The following is a 21,523-nucleotide window of genomic DNA, read 5'->3' as shown; positions in this document are numbered from 1 at the left end:
TCAATTTCTCTCTCCTACTTTAACCCCTTTTTATTTGTTTATTTATCTTAACCCCTTTATCTCTCTTACTTTACTCACACCATGCCCCACACAACTTGATTTTCCTTGGTATCTGTAGGAACAGTAAGTGGGAAGATCTTTAGGAAACGGAGGGAGTATTTTATGATAATAACACTAAATACAACTTAGTCTAGTGGTTAAGACTTTAGTATGTACTTGAGATCTCGGGATCAAACCCCTATACTACTCATTTTTTAATTTCTTTATTGTACATGGATTACATGAACTAAAACTCCCTAGGAAGAGCGCCACATGGCACAGTTTTCTTGTTTATGCACGTCTTTTAATATATTTATATACTCCCTCCGTTCCTTTGAGTTCTTTACGCTTTCCGTAAAGGATGTTCCCTTTTGATCTTTACACTTAGAATCTTTCCCTTAATAACTCAAATTTTCTTTTCTGAATTGCCCTTAAGAGTAAAGCTGTTTAATAAAAACTAGAGGGAGTAATTGTTTTGTGCATTAAAGATTTCCCTAATCAATGAAAAAAGTAAAAAGGGTAAAATAGTCATTTCAGCGATTCTTAGAATAGCTGGACTCATCCGTGTTCAGGTGGGTTGCTGCTGGATTTTATGATGCCAACATAGCAAAGCCCCACAGATTAATGTAAAAGGTGACTGAAAAGTCCATGTAGGCCCTTATGTATCAACTAGATAAGCTCGAATTGGGGCCATAAAAAGCCGAGAGCATCTTTCTTTTTCAAGCACAAAAAAGATCCATTCTCATTTTAATACTTCCATTTTTTAAAATAAATGAGCACATTGTTTCGAATTTTTCTTTCCTTTGAATCAGAAAGTTCCAAAAGTTTATTTAATTGGCTTTTTCTTGACTTTTATTTTGCATTTATTTTCATGTATATATCCTCTCTTTAACTTCTAACTAGTTATTACGTCCGGATAATGCCCCATATTAAAACATATAAAAAAATAACATCTAATGTTGCATAGTTCATTGGTTAGAGTTTTACTATATATAGTAACTTGAGGTCACGTGGTTGAATCTTGTACGAAACATGTTTCTAATTTTTTAACGTATGTTGATGACATGGAACGAAACAACTAAGGGAGAGTGCTACGTGGCGTGTATACTTGCAGGAAAACGTCTTTTAATATATTTGTATAGATGATTTTTCCCACACATTCACATATGGTTCGGAAGAGAAGAATAAATATTCATAAAATTAACTTTATTTTTCGGGTATCATGTTGAATCTATATGTCTAACAATTTGCTCTAATTGTTTTCTGTAGGTCTAAGTTAATCAATTTAGCCAGCAAAATTACACTAATTACACTAATATATATAGAAAAAGTTATTACTCTTTATTTTTCAATATAATATCTTGATTATTAGAGTGTATCATGTTGTTGAATTGATTAGAATTTGATTATAAATTGAAATTGGAGTTGAATTGTACAATTGGTAAAAGCAACAAACCTAATTACTCTCCCCGTCTTTTTTTATTTGCTACATGTACTTTAACATATAGATCGAGAGAATACGAGGTGATCATTAAAAGTAGAGCAATAAAGCATAAAATACTTGTCTTTTTGTATGATAAAGATAAAAATAGGGGTATAAAGGTAGATAATATGTAGAAACCACATACTAAAAATAAAAGTATTTGACAAATGTAACAACTAAAAAAGACGGAGAGAGTACTACTTTAAGAAGTTAATTTCGAAAAAAAAGAAGTTAATATGGTAATGAAGCAAATTAAAGTTAGTATAGGTGGACGAAAAAGTGTTAGTTGAAAGGTGATAGGTGTGTGAATTTCCGCCACTAGCATTAGCAATATGCCTTAAAGAAATAGTATTGGGGTAGGGAGGCCCTTTTATCATATATTTTGGCAATAAATGTGTCATGGATCCCCATCCGCAAGCAGGTCCAAGCAATAGCAACTAGTCATATAGCAAATTAGCAATGTAGCAGTAGCATAGATATTTCTGATTGTTGTTCACGAACACTTGAGCACCACATAAATAATGTGTACAAGTATATAGAATAATTGTATTAACTTGATATGGTTAATCATGACATTCAATGTATATAGTGTTTACAATACAGACCTATGACTAGTAAAAGACCATTTTACCCTTTACATATAATGTTACCTTTGTTGCCAACTGCTCCAAATCCCTGCTCTCTTACCTTTGAATACAATAATCAACTAGTGAGTTGCTTTATTAGCTAGATAAGATGGTAATAAGTACGTTCTATGAGTGTGGACTGTGGTATCTAATCTATGATTTAAGTTCGATTTTTGTTATATTGTTGTCTTTGTTAATCCTATATACCTTTGCTATTGTAAGCTTGTAGCATGTGATTTAATTAATTTTTTGGTTAATAATGTTTCTCCAAAATACATACATTAACAAGTATTCTATCTTACATCATGGTGTACTTTTTTAAATGTAATTAATAGGATTTATTAATGTCTAAAAAAAGGTACTCCAACTATTATTTTCTTGCTTTTACAAGAACAAATGAACTTTAGTCATCTAGTTCCCTTTTAGGTAAAAGCCCAAGTAATATTTAATTATTTGTTATCCAATTTATATTATGTTAAGAACACAATGTTTCCATGATTCCATCTCTTCTCGATACGAAGTGAGACTTAGAAAAGTAATTAATAATATACACAAACTTTTATATAAGGTTGGCCACACTTTAAACAAATGGTATGGCCGGCCAGCTAACATAAAAGCCCAAGCGTGCCTAATTAGACAATGGAATCCAAGCGTATAACGGAGGCCAAGTGTTAGTCAAATAATGGAGACCAAGTGCTAATCAAATAATGGAGCTCATATCCCTTTTTTTTTTTCTCTTTCTCTTTTTTTTCTGCATTCGTAACCTCCATTTCTCTTTCAAAAATTGAATTTTGTCCGGTTTTGCTTTCTTTTCTTCGTATTGCTTTGTGACTTTCATTTTTGTTTTTATGTTGTTCGAATTATTTGTTGAAGAGTGCGTTTTTTATGCAACACGCCACACGAAACCCAAACCGTGTGGCCACATTATTGTAGCTCTTCCTCCTTCCCCGCCCAATTTCTCTCCCCCTCACATTTTTTATTTTCTCTCTCCTACCACCCCAATTCCTCTTCGATCCTCCTTCCTCAGATCTTCGACTTTTCATCATCGCAAACTCAACCTTCGACTTCATCTGCGTCAACAACCATGTCACATCGCAAACTCAACCTTCGACTTCATCTGCGTCAACAACCATGTCATCCACGTGTCTCTCTCCTCAGTTTCTTCTGCCATTAAAGCTGCAATGGCGGAAAGACGAAGATGGAGTTCGACGCAAATGCAGCAAACCGTCGAAAAAGAGGTCGAAATCCTAACTCAGAAGAAAACCATCGAAAATGCAACATCTGCCATTGCCAAGTTTAATTGAAGAAATTGACGCAAAATTAATGAATCGAATTCTGCGAGAGAATGGTTGAGAATGTGCGAGAGAAGAAGCAAAAAGTTGTTCCGTCATAGCTAGGGTTTCGAAGGTTTGTTTATTTGTTGGTTTCTCTCTCTTCGACTTCAAAAATTACAGAGAAGGAAGAAGGAGGGGGGAAGATGAGAGAGAGGGGGGGAAAAGTAACCTCCAATTCAGTAAAAGTAACATCTTATAATGACAAAAAAACAACCCCTAGTTTCAGTAAAAGTAACCTCTTATAATTATAAAAAGTAACCCCTATTCACTATAGAAGTAACCCTTTATAATTACAAAAGTAACCCCTTATAATTACAAAAAGTAACCTCTATTTACTGTAGAAGTACCCCATTATAATTAAAAAGTAACCCTTATAATTACAAAATGTGACCCATACTTTCCGTAAAAGTAACTCCTTATCATTACAAAAAGTAATCCCCGATTTCAGTAACTAAGACAATTCATTCATTGGTCAATTAAGCTCAAACCTGAATTAGCAAATCAGTCATGAATTAGTTGCCAGGGGTCGCCCATAATCAGCTATTTGCAACTTTGTTTAAGCTCATGAAAAGATGCAACCAATTGAAGAACAACAAATGCGCAACATGATATAGTATCATTGTGAAGATAGATGTCCATTAAGTTTAATTAATGCTTTACAAAAGATAAGACATCTAAATTGGTCAAATAATTACATCCGCAAAAACCACAACCCAACTCACATATCCTCTCAAATTTTGACAGGATCCCAATCAATAGCTTTGTCTTCAAAATTGTATTGAGGATGACGAAGCCCACTCATCATGGAAAGACCTGTGAAACAAAGAATGATTCACCATTTAATCGAGTTCCATCTTGAAAATAGTTTCAATTCATAATAACAAAATGCTCACTATATCCGTAAATATCAGAAATATCCTCTCTTTTTTTTTTTTTTTTTGCGAGTTTTCAGATCATCATGCTACAGCTAATCCTTGAGATCGAAATAATGAAGCAACCCGGTTCCTATGACGCGTCACACACTCAAATAATGGTGCAACATAATGAGTAACCCCTTGAGCACTTATTGATAACCTCACTGATGCACTATTAAAAAATTCTGGCGTCTGAAATAAAAGTATCAGTATTCAAAGTAACCGTTAAATGTTTGTCAATACTCCGCATCACACTAGTGTTGCAGCTCGCATATACGAACGAGTGATACCAAGCTTGGCTTGGCTCACTTGGTGGGGATTTCACCTCATGACCTCAGCTTCGAATCCCAGCAAGTGAGGGGATCTTGGAGGAGGATTCCCTTATAATTTTCCCCTCCTTCCAAGTGCCTGGCCTGTGGGTTGAGCCCTGTGCGAGGGCAGCCTAAAGGTTATCTTATGCATCTTACCAATAAAAAATATATGTAAGAATGTGTGATAGTAAAGACACAAGTTCCATAATGCAAAGATGCGTGTTCCATAAGAGATGATGCACCCTCTCGGTGCTCCAGTTCCTATTTTTCCTAAATTAGAGGAACAAAGTTGACATTGTACACAAACTTTAGGTAAAACACAAGGAAATAAGTTGCACAGGGTCTTCAATTTGAACCAGCGGAATCTAGCATAAGAATCTGGTTAAAGGCCGATGGTGCGAGAATGTTAACACTCAAATGTTAACAGGCCTTGTTAAAAGGATATCAAGAAGAAAACGGCTGTTAAAGCTAAATTCCACTAGCATGTAGGCTTTGTTGTTTTCACATAACAAAAGATGACTCTAGGAGAATAAGTCCAAATAAGCGCGCAAATAAGTGTTATATGGATAATCCAACTAGAATTCACGACTAAGATAAGTTCAAATATAAAAGCCGATAAGTTCATATTGGGTTTTTAAGTGGTAAAAAGTCTGTCATCAATGAGCCAAATAGATGGACGATGAAGGCATAACATACTAAAAGTATTGAACTGGATGAAATCTTACCTTCAACCACTCTATATAGAGACGACCACCATTTATCTCTAGGAACTTGGTATCGCTCAAGAGTCTCCTCAATAGCTTTATCATGCTTTCCTTCTAAAACACCCTGTAGTGTTATGACTGCATCCTTTGTCTTCTGCAGAATATTATCCTTGTCTTGGATCTCCAACTGTTGAAGGTCATTATATGATGAGGTTAAGCTGACAGCAAGGGCAGAATGAGCTGCAGCTTCCCACTGAGAAGTCGCCAACCACTTTCTTTTCAAATCTAGCTTATTATCATCTTTAGTTGACCTATTTTCTGGTTCACCTCTAAGTACAAGGCTGCGCAAATACTGAGCATTTGCAGCTCCAGTACTTTGAACCATGCTAGAAAATGCACTTTCTTCATTTAAGAGAAGCTTCTCTGGGGTATCATATTCTAGTACCTGAAGGAGGAATACAGTTTTTAAGTTAACCAACAGACAAGAAATACAGACAAGAAATTCACCACAAACTCCAAATAAGATGGGGAAAGTAACATATTGTCGACATTGTGATGGGCTTTTGTGGTGATTAGTTGATTACAGTCATAGCTCCACTCTTCACCAGTGCATGGTACAAAGTAAAATTGTCCATCAAAGGGCCAGAGCACATCTCAACAACTATCTTCATATGAATGTTGATTTCAGAGTTATCTTCACAATATACCAAATAAAATTTGTTAATCTTTGGGATAAATCGATCAGCAGAATTGGATTTTTCATTAATAGATGTGGGAACAGTTATAAGAAGGAAAGAAACAAATGTGAGGGGAAATAAAAGAGTTCTAAACATACTCCAAAAGAGCCAATCACAACATTGTCCCACAAGCTTATCACCAAAAAGGACTACCCTATGACAAGGGGCTTGACATTGGTAGATCCTAATATCCTATCATCATATTGCAATGTCCAAAAGTTAAGCCTCAAACTGCGCGCGCAAAAACGTTTATGCCTAGTTGCATAGGATATATGCAAATTCTCCAGAAGAAGTATCAGACAAGTTTTATGCCTAGTTGCTTTTGCAGATCTTGTGGTTAGTTCCACTCTGCCAATTCAGCTACAAGTAAGCTGGATATAGGCCCCGTTTGGTGTCAGCGAGATTCAGCCTATTTAAAGGATTTGACCACCATAATCCTCCAATTCAGCTGTTTACTAAAAAGTGGTTTGATACCAATCTGCTAAATCAGAGAACGGCTTACTGCATGATAAGTCATGTGACCACAATCACAATTCAAAAATGGAGTAATTGCCATTTGATGAAATATTCAAGTTTCTTTTACCACGATAATGTAGATTTCTTGCCTCAAACAAGAATTGGGAGAAGAAGAAACCTCAGAAATAGATCCAATTCATGAAAGCCAGAGTAGACATTGCATATCGATGAGAAATTCTTGGCCCAGATCACATTAACATGTATTTGGCATATTTTTTTTTTGTCAACCCAAATATAGAAATATTATCTCTGTTAGCCATCATGATTAGACGGTAATAAGGAAATGTGTAACAATACCTTTGAGTTTTTACATACCAAATCAGAAAAGATCAACACAAAACCAGCAATCACAACTGATTTAAGAACTTCCACTGTCGTGTTCTCAAAAAAAAGAAAAACCCACCCACTGTCAGTTTATTTCTCATGGCATATCACTCTTTTCTCTCTCTATGTGAAATCCCCCTTTTATTACATTCTCTCTCTTTCTCAAAGTTACCGCTTCCCCCAAGCAATACATAATATAGTACTCTTTTGTGTCACAAACAATTCATGTTGCCTCAAACCCCTTTCTATGTTTAATTCAACTCTATCTATTATGTACATGAATGTCTACCACTCCAGGCTTAGTTTCAATTTGCATGCCTCAGCCAAAGATGATTTCATGGTCCAATGACACTCCCTATGATCCATCCCCACCCTAAATCTTGAATGGCAAACTAAGCTCTAAATGGGACTCAAAAACCCAAAGGGCAAGCGTAATGCTTAATGATAGGCCCACAACAAGCCCAGAGTTGAAACTCATAAGCATAGCGATATGCCTTTGTTAAAGGTTTCATTTCAAAGCTTCTAAAATCTATCATTCACACATCAGTAATCCCAAAACTGAACAGAAATGAAGGCGATACTAGCCAATTACTGGAATTCAGAAAAATCGGATCATATCTCCTAATATACTTACTACGAGGGACCATATGTATTCGAAGGTAGCCTCAAGGGCTCTGCAACAATGGGATACTCACCTCAAATAGAGAAATTTATCAAAAAATTCAGTGTCTCAAATAAACCCAGGCAAGCATCAGAAACTAAAACCCAATGTTTCTTCATCGTCGAGTCAACGTCTCTCCAGGCTTCTGTAACTTGTATCTGTTAAGACACTAGGGTTTTTGAATAGGATTCATGTATGGTAGCCTACCACCATATGAATACGACATCTTTGCTTTGATTTTTTTTATCAATTTTCAGCTGTACTTACCCCGTCATACGACAACACTTCAACCAAAAAGGCCTCACATCTGATCATCTCAAAACTTCCACAAAACTCCCGCAACCACAATCTAAAAAATACTTTTAAACTCCGTTTTCAAGAATTCATTCAAGCATCAAAAATTCAAAATTTTCTACTTTGTGACACATCCAGAACATACCCCAGAGCTTAGGCAGTAAAATCCTCGAGGCTTAAACTTCTTTTTTAGAATATTCTTTCTTTATTTCTTCTCAAAATACCATGTTTTATTAAAAGATAATATACCAAAAACTCTTCTTTTTGTTTGGCTTTCTATTTCTCTTATTTACTCTCACCAGTCACAACCACATCAAAAATACCATGCACTACAGGGCAAAAAAAGCCATAGGATAAATTCCCTCACTCTCACTGTCTCACATGAAGAAAGACACTGCAAAGTTTGTCTAGATTTGCTGATACAACTACCTCATCATCTATCTACAAGCCTGATCAAGCTCCGAACCCTTTTTATTATGTGACATCTAGAATAGTGGCTCTATAGTATACTTCTAAGACACCAAACTGTTTAGTATCCTGAAGATGCTACACTACGCAAAGTGGATGAAACAACATCTTGCAAGTCCCTAAGAATCAGTTTAACAATACACTTTTCCTATGATATAAAGTAACTAATAGCAGTTTATATTATCTTAATCATACAGATCGTATCTCATTGACTGTTTCATAACTCATACATGAAAAAAGTATATATATCGCTGCACTTTCTTTATTTTGCGCCTCTTTGCTTAAAAACTTGTTTCCGAATTTTAGACAAACTTCAAATTCCCTTTTGGTCACAGCTCTAGATCTCAACTTGGTCTTTTGATTCAACATGTTCAAGTGCTATTGTAGAACTGCACCCATATCTCTGGTACTACCCGCATTGACCAACATTCCAAAGATGGTAGTTAACATGTAACAACGTATATAAACAAAATGCCTGCGAAAATACCTTGCCAGCCTCAAGAAGAAGGATGCGGTTGCAGTCAATAATAGTGTTAAGTCGATGTGCAATAATAAGCATTGTACGGGATTTAAATTCTTCTCGTATTGTTTTCTGGATTAGAGCATCAGTTCTCACATCAACAGCAGCAGTTGCTTCATCAAGTACTAGAATCTTGGATCGCTGAAGCAGAGCCCGTGCCAGACTTAGCAGTTGTCGCTGCCCAACACTAAAGTTCTCTCCAGCTTCAGAAACCTTCAAAAAATCAATAATAAAACTAATCACAACCGAGTGGAGCATCCGAGGTACATCATACACAACATCCAACAAAAATATTCATTTAACTAATGAAAGGCAATGTAGACTCGTCTGAAAATGACTACATGTCTTGAAGTGAGTAAAACGCTTAAAGTTGAACCTCTAGTTCAAAAAAACAAAATACTGACTGTGAGTTTTAAAAATGAACCTTTAGTTAGATAAAGATGAACTTGTAATTTATATGGGGTGCTCGCCTCTCTTTAGGTGAATAGCCCTCCTTATGAACCACCTCGCACACACACCCTCAATGACCCCACTCCCCAGTAGGCATTGAACACTTGTCACAAGGGTGATAAATAAAGGTGTTACCACCTGAACCAGCCTTTAAAGTTGTTTAAAGATACGTTTAAAGTACAATGAGAAGAATAAACAGTAGCAATGAGGACCCTGAGAAATTGCATAGTTCAATTTAGATGAAACACAACCAAATAACAGCATCTAGAGAAACATACCTCAGCATCTAGACCTAAAGGATTCCTCCTGATGACTTCCTTCAAATGGGCCCTCTCCAAAGCTTCCCAAAGGTCAGCATCATTGTGTTCATTGAAAGGATCAAGATTAAACCTTACAGTTCCTAGTGATAGAAAAAATGTAATGATCATTAAACACTTGAATAAGTGAAAGCTTCTGAAAATGTGCAAAATTATGGCAACTGCGGCAATTATTCAAGATTCAATGATTAAACCATAAGACATACATAATGTCTCTACACCATACAGTCTGAACTTTTAAAGTATACATCAATACTTGCTTAGTAAAGACCATGCCGTGGAGAGGTTCAGAGATGATTAGATGAGCACAACAGACACAAAGTGGCTGTTTCGGAGATGTGAAGTAATTTAATTTGTATCATAATGGAACAATTAATGAGCAGTATACAAAGTGACATAGGAATACTCCCAGCAAGAAAAAAATGGTACCAGTAGCCTGTCCATGTCGCAATGCCGCTAAAGATTAGATGGCTCCACAACATGTGACCCAAAAGATCTCAGGAAGATTACTTACAGACTTCCTTATCATTGGTTCTGTTAAGTCTAGAAGGAAAATTTAAGACATGAAGAGCTTTGCATTCTGACCTCTTTGAAGGGTTCATCTCTAGAATTAAAATACGTTACACCAAAGCAGTCTCACCACCATCTCATTTCTTCTGAAAATTATCAGAAAAAGGTGCAACATTTCAACACTCACAATGAATTTGTGACATCTCTTATGTCTATATATCGTGCACTCAGAAATTGGACATCCCATGGAAATATTGGATCATCCTTGTTACCAAATTTGAGGTTAGAACACTATAAAAATGGAAACATAGCAGCACAAGGACAGAGAGGGCATAAAGTTCGATCAAGGACCTTGAGACTATTTTCAAAACACCAATTCCCAGTAAGCCACCAACCTAAAATCCAAGGAATGCAAAGCAAAATTATGGACAAGATATGTCCATGGTTTCACGTTGGAATTTTGTCCTTCAGAAGCATTCCCAACAATTTCGTTAAAGCCATCTTGTTCATGGTTTCATGTAGAAATTTTGTCCTTTAAAAGCAATCCGCAACAATTTCTCTAAAGCCAATAAGTACTCATACTCTTGATCAATCTTGGATATAAGGATTTAAGCTCCATATAGGAACCCATTTAGCAACCACACAAGAGGCTTGTATGGAATTTCTGTGGTCAGACATTGACGGGTAGAGGAGACATCTAATTGTTCGTAATATAGTTCATAGGAAAGAGGAAGAGACAACGATAAAATTTCGGTGTAATGTCTCCAGGATCTCTATCGGTAGGGAAGTAATTATGGAGATTGCTTTTGCATTTTAATTCACTGTGGCACAAACTGACCAAGATTAACTTTCACTAGAATTTCCTATCTCAATTTACGGAAGTACATCTTAGATGTACCCTATCAATTCCTTTCATTGGTAAGTTTTTGAGGAATAAGGGGATGTGTAGCATGAAAATGGAAACGGAGGCCAAAACGTGAAATATGAAACACCAAATAGCCAAAACCTAGGAGATGCATAAACAGTGCCCAAAAATCATATGAATACTCATTGTGTCCACGTATAGATTTACTGCTAGGTTTGGACATCTATATTAAGACTTTTAGTGGAGTAGTGCAGGGTATCATGTAGATAATGGGAAAAGTACTTATAAAAATTGATTATACGAGAGAGTGTAGATATTGTCGGAGAGATAGTGAAAGTTTAGATAACTCCTAGAGATACTGAAAATTACATTTATGTAAACTTCTAGAGCATTCTTGATGAAGCGTGACAGATAGTTAAAATAAACTATATGCACATACACTTGATGCAACATAACAAATAGTTAAAACAAACTATATGCACATAGCCACATACACTTGATAATAAATGTAAAATACAAGATGCATGAAATTAATTATGCACATTATTACATATTTGCATTTAATCTAATTAACATATTGATTAGAGAAAAGAGAATTCTAAATTACAACTCTCTTAGATAATGGGCAACGCAATGAAATGCATTGAGATTGACGGATGGAAATCTACGCATTTGAATAATTATATTTTGTTTGATGCATTTAATATAGACAACAGCATGGATTGTCAGCAAACAACAGAATTTAACTAGAAAGAATGGTTTTCACATGCCTAAGAAGTAATTCTCAACACTTCTCAACACTATCCTGGTGTTCCTCCTTTCACCTCTCAAAAAATTGTGAGGAGAAGGGGGAAATAAAGACAGGAAAGTTATGTATTTAAGGGACTGTGATGATATATAGTTAACTTGAACCAAGACTATTTGAAACATACCTGAGAATAAAACAGGTGCTTGAGGTATGATTCCCAGTACTTTACGTAGATCAGTGAGTCCAAATTTGGCAATATCATAGTCATCAATAAGAATTACCCCTCTTTCAAGTTCTACGATACGAAATAATGCATTGAGCATGCTCGATTTTCCTGCCCCAGTTCGTCCAACAATTCCAACCTTGTCATTAGAGGGTACTATAAAGGAAACGCCGTGCAGGACAGGAGGAAGTTCAGGTCGATAACGCAACACCATGTCCTTAAACTTGATAGAACCTGATGAAGGCCAACCAGGAGGAGGACGGTTGCTTTCAATAATAGGAGGTGCCTCAGAAGGCAAATCAATATATGTTCCAGCCCGTTCAACTGCATTGAAACTATTTTCTGCAAGACTTGCAAGTCTTAGCACAGCAGTCAAGAGCCCCGTAATATTCAAGGCATAGCTAAGCAGCAACCCCATGGTAGACGCATATGCCTCCTGGTTTTCTGACTTCCCATTCTGCATGACAGCAAAAGTTGCAGTAAACCATATCATGAGGCCACCTAATGTTTCCAAACGGATACCAAGCCAGCGATTTCCACCCATGTTCACAAGGGTGAATCTGACATTGTTGTCCATGGACTTCCCATTCATTGTAGCCATCCGATCATAAGCTTTGTAGGCTCGGATAGTTGATAATCCATTCAATGCTTCTCCAAACTGTGCATAAACAGGTGATCTGGTGATTGAATCCAACCTCTTAACCTCCCGTGCAGTACTCTACGAAACAAAAGAATGTCATTTATCCATGAGTGTACTTTGCTAAGGCATGAGTGTTCAATGCAAAAGTCCTCACTTAAAGCTTATGCACTCAAATGGGATACCCCCTGAAGGAAGTAGAGCAATTTTACAGCATCGAAAAACTTGTATCAACTCTCAAATGACATACACAATTTGAAAAAAGACTAGTCCTATGACATCAAAAATCAAGAATTGTATTCCAAAATTTAAAGAACAGAGAGAATTTGGCATAAGAATCACAAATGAGGGAGTGACAGCTTATGATATAATTTTATCTTCAATTGAGGGAAAAAAAATCACCACTATGATAGAGGAATACAAAAAAATTCGGACAGCCACAAATCCTCAACAGAAGCCTAACTATTCTGAAGTGCTAACTAATTTCGTTGTAATGTGATAATTCTGACCATTTCATTGAATACAAAGTTTATACAAGCAAGATAGTCATGAGAAAATGAGATTTTCTCGAAGTAAAATCACGCTTAGGACCAAATATATGTCTTACAGGGAGGTGCTAACCAGCAAGGGTTCATACTTCATAACTTGATGAAACAAGTAAACATTGGGATATAAGTTCTTAAAACAAAAAAAAAACAAAATCAATTTTTGAATGGCATATTCTTGGAGTTCACAAAAGCCATATTTCCAACTGTTTGACTTGTTGAAGTGATATGAAAGTTTCAGCATTGGACAGAGCTCCATTACACATAGTTTAACAGGTTATCTTGTCAAAACTCTGGACAAGATCAATAGCTTTTTGAAAGATTACAAGGAACCACAGTAAGATGTGTACCTGATAGTATAGATAAGCACCGTAGAACAGGACCAGAAGTGGCATTATGGCCCACAAGGACAGAGTGCTGACAATCCCAATCAATACAAAAGTTGAAAGAAGCTGTGACATTTGGTTCAAAAACATACTTCCAAATATAGAAACATTTCGATCTATGTCACCGAGGTCCTTTGCAAATCTGTTAATGATCCGTCCAAGGGGATTGGTTTGGAAAAAGATCATAGGAGCTCTTAGAATAGAGTTAAGCATAGCATCATGGAGTCTCTTAGCCGCATAGAGACTTGAAGTGATCAACCAGTAAGAATTTACCAATGTAACCAGGACCTGAACCAAGAAATTACATTGCAAACAAAACAGTCAGAGCCCAGAACAAGTGGACACCCAGATTTCACCTTTCATGATTTTCACTTGGTGCAGAAGTCCCACAGGACTCTGTACTCACTTCAAAAACCAAAATTAACAACAATCACCTGACTAAATGATAGAACAGCATAGACTAGATAGTAAGTTCCAGGTCCATATCTGTTGGAGCTGCTTTGATCCGTCCAAATACTCAACCATGTGCTACTTGAAACACGCAAGACTTCTGTTAAGACGTAGCACATAAGAAGTATCATGATTACCCATGTCCCTCCAAGTGCGTTCTTGTACCTGCATTCACAAGAAGAGGAGATTATTTGAATTTGATAAACCCCAAAATCCATTAGATGACAACCAATTAAGAAGTAATAGAGCCAAAGAGGTTGAAGTTTATATTACTCGAATTATCGGAGGGGAAACTTGATCTCATACAGTGAAGCAAAATCCAATAGGCGATGAACTAAGGAGGAAATAGGACAAGGTTTCTACTTCAGCATTCCAATAAAAACTTCGGCTCAACCACTCCAGAGAGTCTTAATTGAAATTGCTTGCTACTTCAAAGGCAAGAACTTTCCAGCTAAGTTGAATCTACTAGGTTTTTCGTTTATCTATTTAAATACTTTTGCAAACCTTCTAAAAATGAGCGTTTATAGTATACTTCTATTAAAGAAGAGAGTGTCCAACACCAAATCTAACAGGAACTGGAGCCCACTATAACCTAATAGATCAAAAGAAATGGTTAAGTTCTGTTAGCTTTCAGCTCCTTTCTTTATTCAATCTAATCCAACCTCAAACTAAAAGCCAGCACCAAATAGAGGAGAGGAAGAACAGATACAAATGTTATTTTTTGCTTAACTCACTCATTTGCTTCCTCTTCAAGCTAATACTAGTAATCAACTAGACAACTACTCCCTCCGGTCTTTATTATCTTACCCCTATTCCTTTTTGGGATGTCCCTTATTAGTTTACCCCTTTCTTTTGTTTCTATTTTTGGAATGGGACCACTAACTTTTCATCACACTGATTCACACATACATTCAACTTTAATTTAAAATAATAGTTTCTCCTTCTTTCTATGACCCACAACATTATTTCTCCTAAAACTTTGTGCAAAAGAAAGGGGTAAACTAATAAAGACGGGAGGAAGTAATATGCAATGCCTACTCTATCCCCTCTCCATTAGGCGAGTTCATTGCAACGGGTAATAAATTTATAAGTAGATTCGTAAGAAAAGTCTCATATCAATGTTCATGATAATGCTTGCCCACCCAAATATGTTTTTTCTTGAAAAAATTCCTTTGCCACTTTAGAGGAGGTGTTTGACTGGTAACTAAAAAAAGTGGGAAATTATCTTCGGTAACCTTGTATATTAGATTTTTTTTCAAAACCCTATTTCACAATAAGAAGATTTGTCCAGAGTTACCATAGATAATGTTCGTGAGTGTTCTCCGAAGTCTAGGGTTATAGAGACTGCCCAGTTTAGGAGGGTCAATTTTGAAAAAAATAAAAGTACAGGGTTATTGTTTATAATTTCCTTGATTAAAATTAATCTAGAAAAACTCATTTTTGGGGATGGGGTTCCATTACCATTTTATGCCCCCTATAAAACATGCCATAATGTTTAGAAGTACAACATAAGTGTTGGTGCACCTAGGTGCCAATTTAGCTAATCTCAATGAGCCAACATCTTTCAATGAGTCTGATGACCTGACATGCCCCCACAACTTTTGGTTATAGAAGCATCAACCATTCCACTCATAATGATACATTCATGATTTAGGCTATGTTCTCTTCTTCTTTCAAAATTTATTACTTGTTCTTTTACAAGCTACTCAAATCAGATGAGACCAGTTCCAAATCAGACCAAGAAATCAAACCACAGTGGCCCGACTCGAACCCAAAACACCTTATTTCAGGTGAAGAGAACAAAGCATCAAGTAAACGAGTTTCAAGGTTATGCAGATTGGATCTATAACAAGACATTACCCAACAACCCCCCCCCCCCCAAAAAAAAAAGCCTTTTTTGGCTATGATGCATAGGCTGATTGTGGGGGACTCGAATTGGAAGTCAGAATTTAGACAAAAGCAGCTAACTTATTTTCCTCAAATAGCTGTAAGCTCAAATGAAGAGTGTGCAATAGTATTAGGATATTAGTTCTATTTCTAAAGCATTCAATACCTCATTAAAACATTCCAACTCACAACACCAGTTTCTCGTTCTTCCTGCTTGATCAGAACAGATTTCGCTGCCTTCGATTTTTGTGGATAAGTTGTACCTCCTGATTTGTCATTTAGACTTCCATTTGCTATAGTTTTTGGAACCTCTTTCTCATTGTTATCAACATCATGCTTCTCTTCAATATATTCTTCCATTTTCCCAGCATTTTCCATCAATTTCTGGAACATCATTCCTTTCTCAGACAACTCCTCGAAAGTTCCCTCTTCTTTAATAGCACCATCATGAACTAGAATAATCTTGTCAACCTGCGACAGAATATGCAACTGGTTTGTAACGAGTACCCTAGTTTTTCCACTCAGCTCCTCCTTGATACATTTCTCGAAAACCTATTCATATTCAAACAAATCAAACCATAAGAAAACATCTCATCAGATGAGCCAATAAGCTAAAATAATGGGAAAGAGGTCATGCAGAAATTGTAGAGTGTAGACCCGAATGAGGTATTGAGAGAAAACCCGAAATAAGGAATATAAGAGGTAAAGAGAAAAACAAATGTGAGAATATAAAGTGCAAGATTTGAGGAAACCCTAAAAGAAAAATAAATAAAAGGTATTGAGCGAAAAAGTTCGTGAAATACAAGGGGAGAAATTGTAAAAGAAATCAACATGGTGAAAAACAAAATCAAGGCGTATCATTGGTATAAATTATCTTCCTCCACTTCTCCCTATCCAACGCCATATTTTCCTCAATCCCAAGTAAACTCATATCACTCTCAATCACCCTTTCCCAAGTTTTCTTAGGTCCGTCTACCCCTACCCCTACCCCTTACCATCTCATGACTTTGTCACTCTTCAAGCCTTCTAATTAGAGCATCCCTTAACATGTCTAAACCACCTCAAGCGGTTCTCTCTCATCTTGTTCTCAATCGAAGTAACTCCTACTTTCTTCGTAATCATCTCATTCTTCAACTGATCATTTCTTGTATGTCCACACATCCAACATATATATGCACCTCTGCCACATCTATCTTATGAACACGACTTTGTTTAACGGCCCAACATTATGTACCATACAACAATGTAGGTCTAATAGTTGTGCAGTAGAATTTTCCTTTCAATCTATGGGGCATGCCGGAATCACATAAACACCCCGTGGCACTCTTCCACTTCAACCAACCTGCATTAATTCTAGGAGTCACATCCCCATGTAATTCCCCATCATTTTGGATAATAGCTCCTAGATAGTGAAAGAAGTCAAAATCTTGGACAATTTTTGCTTCTAAGGTAATTGCCCCAGCCTACCTACTTCAAACCTAACTAAACCTACCCTCCAGGTATTTTGTTTCATTCCTACTCAAACAAAGTTTGTCTAGTTCCAAGTACTTCCAACTTATCTTCCACGCCTTCTTTCGACTCATCAATCAGTACAATATCATCGTCAAACCTCATGCACCATGGTATTTTATCTTAAATTGTCTTCGCCAATTCATCCATGAATATAGGAAAAAGAAACGGGCTAAGTGTAGAACCTTGATGTACTCCAATCGTAATAGGAAACTCTTAGATCTTCACAGCAGTGGTTCTTACACTCGCTATAACTCCCTCATACTGTCATACATGCCCTTAAAGATGTCAATATATTTCTTTGAAATTCCATTCCTTGTTAAGGCACACCAGAGTACTTTTATCGATACCTTATCATACACATTCTCCAAATCAATAAAGTCCATATGCAAATCCTTCTAAAATTAATGAATGCACTGCCAATACAAAAAAATTAAGAGAAATTGAACCAAAGAACAGAAAACACACAGAATAGACAGCCAAGAATTACCTGTTGACCCACATGAGCATCAAGAGCACTCAAAGGGTCGTCAAAGATGTAAACAGCTGATTTGGAATAAACAGCTCGAGCCATTGATACTCTTTGCTTTTGACCACCACTGATGTTTACTCCTCTTTCGCCAATCTCCGTAAGATCACCACCCTGATTGACAAGCAACATTGGAGCCAAAACTTTAAAATCCACAATAATCAATATGAATACAAACTGGCATACCTCAAAGATGAAGCAGGCAGGCAGCCAAAAGCATATCTCAAGTGATGAATATTAAACTTACTGGAAGGAACTCCAGGTCATGGGTCAAGGCAGTAACATCTATGGCCCTCTCATATCTTGCAGGTTCAAATACTGATCCAAACATAATGTTATCGCGTACCTAAAAGAACGTATCTTTAGGAGGGGCAGAAACTCATCTAATAGGTAAGAAATAGATCATATTATATTTTTAACTGAGAAATTAGAGATGACCAGTCCTTGTTATAAGGGAAAACCAGTCCGACTTTTCAACAGTATCACTGCTGTCATAGGCATAGTTATTATAATGAGACATAATAAATAAAAGCAAATAGCTCACAGTAGCATTAAATATCCAAGAAACTTGTGGCACATAAGCGACTGTTCCTCTAATGATAGCACTGGTATCAGAAGACGTTGGAGGGAGCTCCCCTAGCATCGCAGATATTAATGATGTTTTTCCTTCTCCCGTGCCGCCAACTATTGCAACTAAGCTTCCCACAGGTATATCTAAATTAATATTGGCTAGTGTCAGCTTCTCTACCTGAAGAAACAAAGCCAACCATTTGACAATGTTAGGAGTGTGTACCCTAAGCTCAAAGATGCTCAAAGGCTAGACATCATCTTATCCAAGAGTATGGAAATATGTATAGATTATGAACAATGATTATAAATCATAAGAAACTAAAAAAATATGCAATTTGAAGATATAAGAATGGATGCTATCATATATGAGATACTGGAAATTTTAAACTGAAATAGAGAAAAGATCATCAAACACAATATGAAGGAACATTCACTGTCGCACAACCAGTGATTCCAAAGCAATTGTACTTTTGCACTAAACTTTGGAGGCCACACGCACCAGTATAGAATACGAAATAGTAACAGGAATTATAAGATTATTGATCTACAGATAGTGAGCTATTGTATTTTTTTGAAACAAACACAGATAGTGAGATTGCCTTATTCTTTGGTGTAGCAAGTATATAACATTCACGTCTTAGTACATTTTACAGAAGCTTTAGCAAGATAACTGTGAGTAAACCTTTGAATCCCAAGAGAAGTTTCCATTTCTTATCGAGATAGCTGGCAATCCTGGTTCAAGAGGCGGATTCGGCAGAAGGACTCTCTCCTCAGCAAGCAATAGTTCTTCCAAACGCTTCAGGGATACATTCGCATTTACAACCTTCAACCAAAAAGAAAAACAGACCAGGTATAATCAACCAATTCAAGATTGTGGTACTGAACTAAGCAAATTTAAGAAAATTTCCATCTATTCTCCCACCAGTGAAAACTACACTAACAAACAAGATACAGAAGCAAGCAGTACACCAGTCCACAGGTGTACAACCCATGAAAGAAATCCAAACAAGATATAATGAAATTACAAGGAAAAAGGATGAAAGAGAACTTTAAAATCTTTCATCTTTGCGCGAGAAAATAGTTAAAATGACAGCAAAATAGTGGACACCAGCCAAAATATCAAAAAAGTCAGGAAAATCGCACAATCATTGCACACAAGTACATAACCTGCAAAACAATTATATAAAAATACCTCAATAAAGGAAAGAAATATAAAGCCACCCAGATATAGTCCTATGATGCTGCATGACTTAACTGTTTCATAAAGCTACCAAAAAAAAGAACTAAAAGCATTGTCAACTACCTGCGTAATCATGTTTGGAAGCATAAATAGAGGAAACCGCATCACTGCAAATAATGAAAGTGAGGTAAATGCCCTCGCTGGTGTCAAATCACCTCCAAGAAGTGAGAACATCCCAAAAGAAACCACAGTCACCACAACAGGTGTACTGTTCAGTATAAAACTGTTGCACTGAAAATGCAAGACAAGAGAGTTAGCTGGCCACAGACTAGACAAACTCATGCTTCTGAACACATCCAACAGATAGGAAGGAGATAACATAAAACCAAAGGCATAACACGAAATTTATATTGGACAAACACATAATCTGATTTTCACACAAATTACCATGGGTCTTCAACAGCCACCAATCATCAATTATAGGATTTTTTGAGACCCAGAATCAAGTTCTCCAGTTTCATATACAGATGAGCAAGACAATACATAGTAGCAAGAGATGATAATTTCAGCAATATCATCATGCACAGAGAAACTCATCTCCATGATAATTATCAGGAGTCAAGATGCAACAAAAAACTGACATGATGCATATGATAAAAATAATCTACGCTAGTGATATGATTTTTGATAAATAAATTAGTGATGTGGCAAGGTCCACACTCCACAAAACCATGTAGGAGGCTGCAGAGCCAACTCAGCAGATTTGCAGAGAAACCTTCTCCTTTAGTGTTGGATTAAGGAAGCAGCCCAAATACAGAGACGTAGTGCTCGCTACTATTCCCCTAATTATTAACTCATCCTTCACATACCATACAATATAACTGTTCTATCCTGCTTGGCAAAAGGACAAGTAGAGTCGTTACTAAACCTCTTATGCTCTCAGTGTAGTGCATCTAGCTGGTCAGCATTATCTTAAAGTTTTCTTTTTCCTTAAATTTCCTCCACTTTATCTCACACAAGCATCGGATCGGAAAGTGTTTAAACTAATACGGGAAAGATGAAAAGGGTAATTGTTTAAGCTAATGTGGGATGGAGAACTAGTAACTTGTAAGTTGTAAACCTATTGAATGGAGTCATGGACTAGTCAAACAGTGTCTTATGTGCAAAAAAAAGAAAGAATTTAAAATTTTCCAATATACTAACTGTGCACTTATGGCAAATTTCTCCAACAAATCATTCGGTCCATCCAGTCTCTGACATGCCTACCATTATCTTTACCTTCCAAGAAATGTGCACCATAAGAACTTGGTTAACACTTAACACAATATTTAAAGGACTGACTAATATTTGGAGGATATGTATAGTGACGGGAAGCAGTATGCGAGTAAATGGAAATATTTTGTTATAGAAAACAATTAAACACAGTTCCCCATACTTGCTTAAACCAGGTTCTCATACCGCTGCTAGTAGCTGTGCATTACGAAACCATGACAGCTCTTCCCCTCGTATGCTTTGGACCTTTCCTTGGACACTAGTCTCCCATGCATAGCATCTGGCCATATTTAACAGTTAGCTCACATTTGTCCTGCCAAAACTCAGGGCTGAAGCCAATTTTACAAAATTTACATACTTCATAGTATCCATGGCTGCCAATATTTCATTCATGAGGCCAATTCTCTTGTCAGTGCGTTGTAAACCCTCTTTTGTCAACTTCTGCATCTTGCTGATGACATACGCCTAAAAAAGACAAGCAATGAAGTCACTTATAGGTTTAAATAAAAAATAG

General features: G+C 36.5%; 1 protein-coding gene across 3 annotated transcripts in view; it reads right to left on the bottom strand.

Moving 5' to 3' along the window:
• Positions 1 to 4,093: 4,093 nt before the first annotated feature.
• LOC104897894 (ABC transporter C family member 2) overlaps positions 4,094 to 21,523 on the bottom strand; it is a 34,929-nt gene continuing 17,499 nt past the window's right edge. For 2 of the 3 annotated variants that reach the window (XM_010684860.4, XM_048647641.2), the window contains exons 14-28: positions 21,368 to 21,474; positions 21,196 to 21,289; positions 19,861 to 20,028; positions 19,240 to 19,380; positions 18,532 to 18,735; positions 18,235 to 18,333; positions 17,949 to 18,101; positions 16,116 to 16,501; positions 14,047 to 14,227; positions 13,577 to 13,900; positions 12,006 to 12,762; positions 9,660 to 9,781; positions 8,899 to 9,144; positions 5,433 to 5,856; positions 4,094 to 4,295 (exon numbers count right to left, since the gene is read on the bottom strand). In XM_010684860.4, the coding sequence (XP_010683162.1) occupies positions 4,213 to 4,295; positions 5,433 to 5,856; positions 8,899 to 9,144; positions 9,660 to 9,781; positions 12,006 to 12,762; positions 13,577 to 13,900; positions 14,047 to 14,227; positions 16,116 to 16,501; positions 17,949 to 18,101; positions 18,235 to 18,333; positions 18,532 to 18,735; positions 19,240 to 19,380; positions 19,861 to 20,028; positions 21,196 to 21,289; positions 21,368 to 21,474 (3,489 nt within the window). In that variant the 3' untranslated portion in view covers positions 4,094 to 4,212. The other variant, XM_048647642.2, reaches the window with a different exon arrangement.

Source organism: Beta vulgaris, chromosome 6 (genome assembly GCF_026745355.1).
Source record: "Beta vulgaris subsp. vulgaris cultivar EL10 chromosome 6, EL10.2, whole genome shotgun sequence".
NCBI classification, from domain to species: domain Eukaryota; kingdom Viridiplantae; phylum Streptophyta; class Magnoliopsida; order Caryophyllales; family Amaranthaceae; genus Beta; species Beta vulgaris.
The sequence above is the reverse complement of the archived record's forward strand: the minus strand, read 5'-3'. Positions and strand labels throughout refer to the sequence as shown.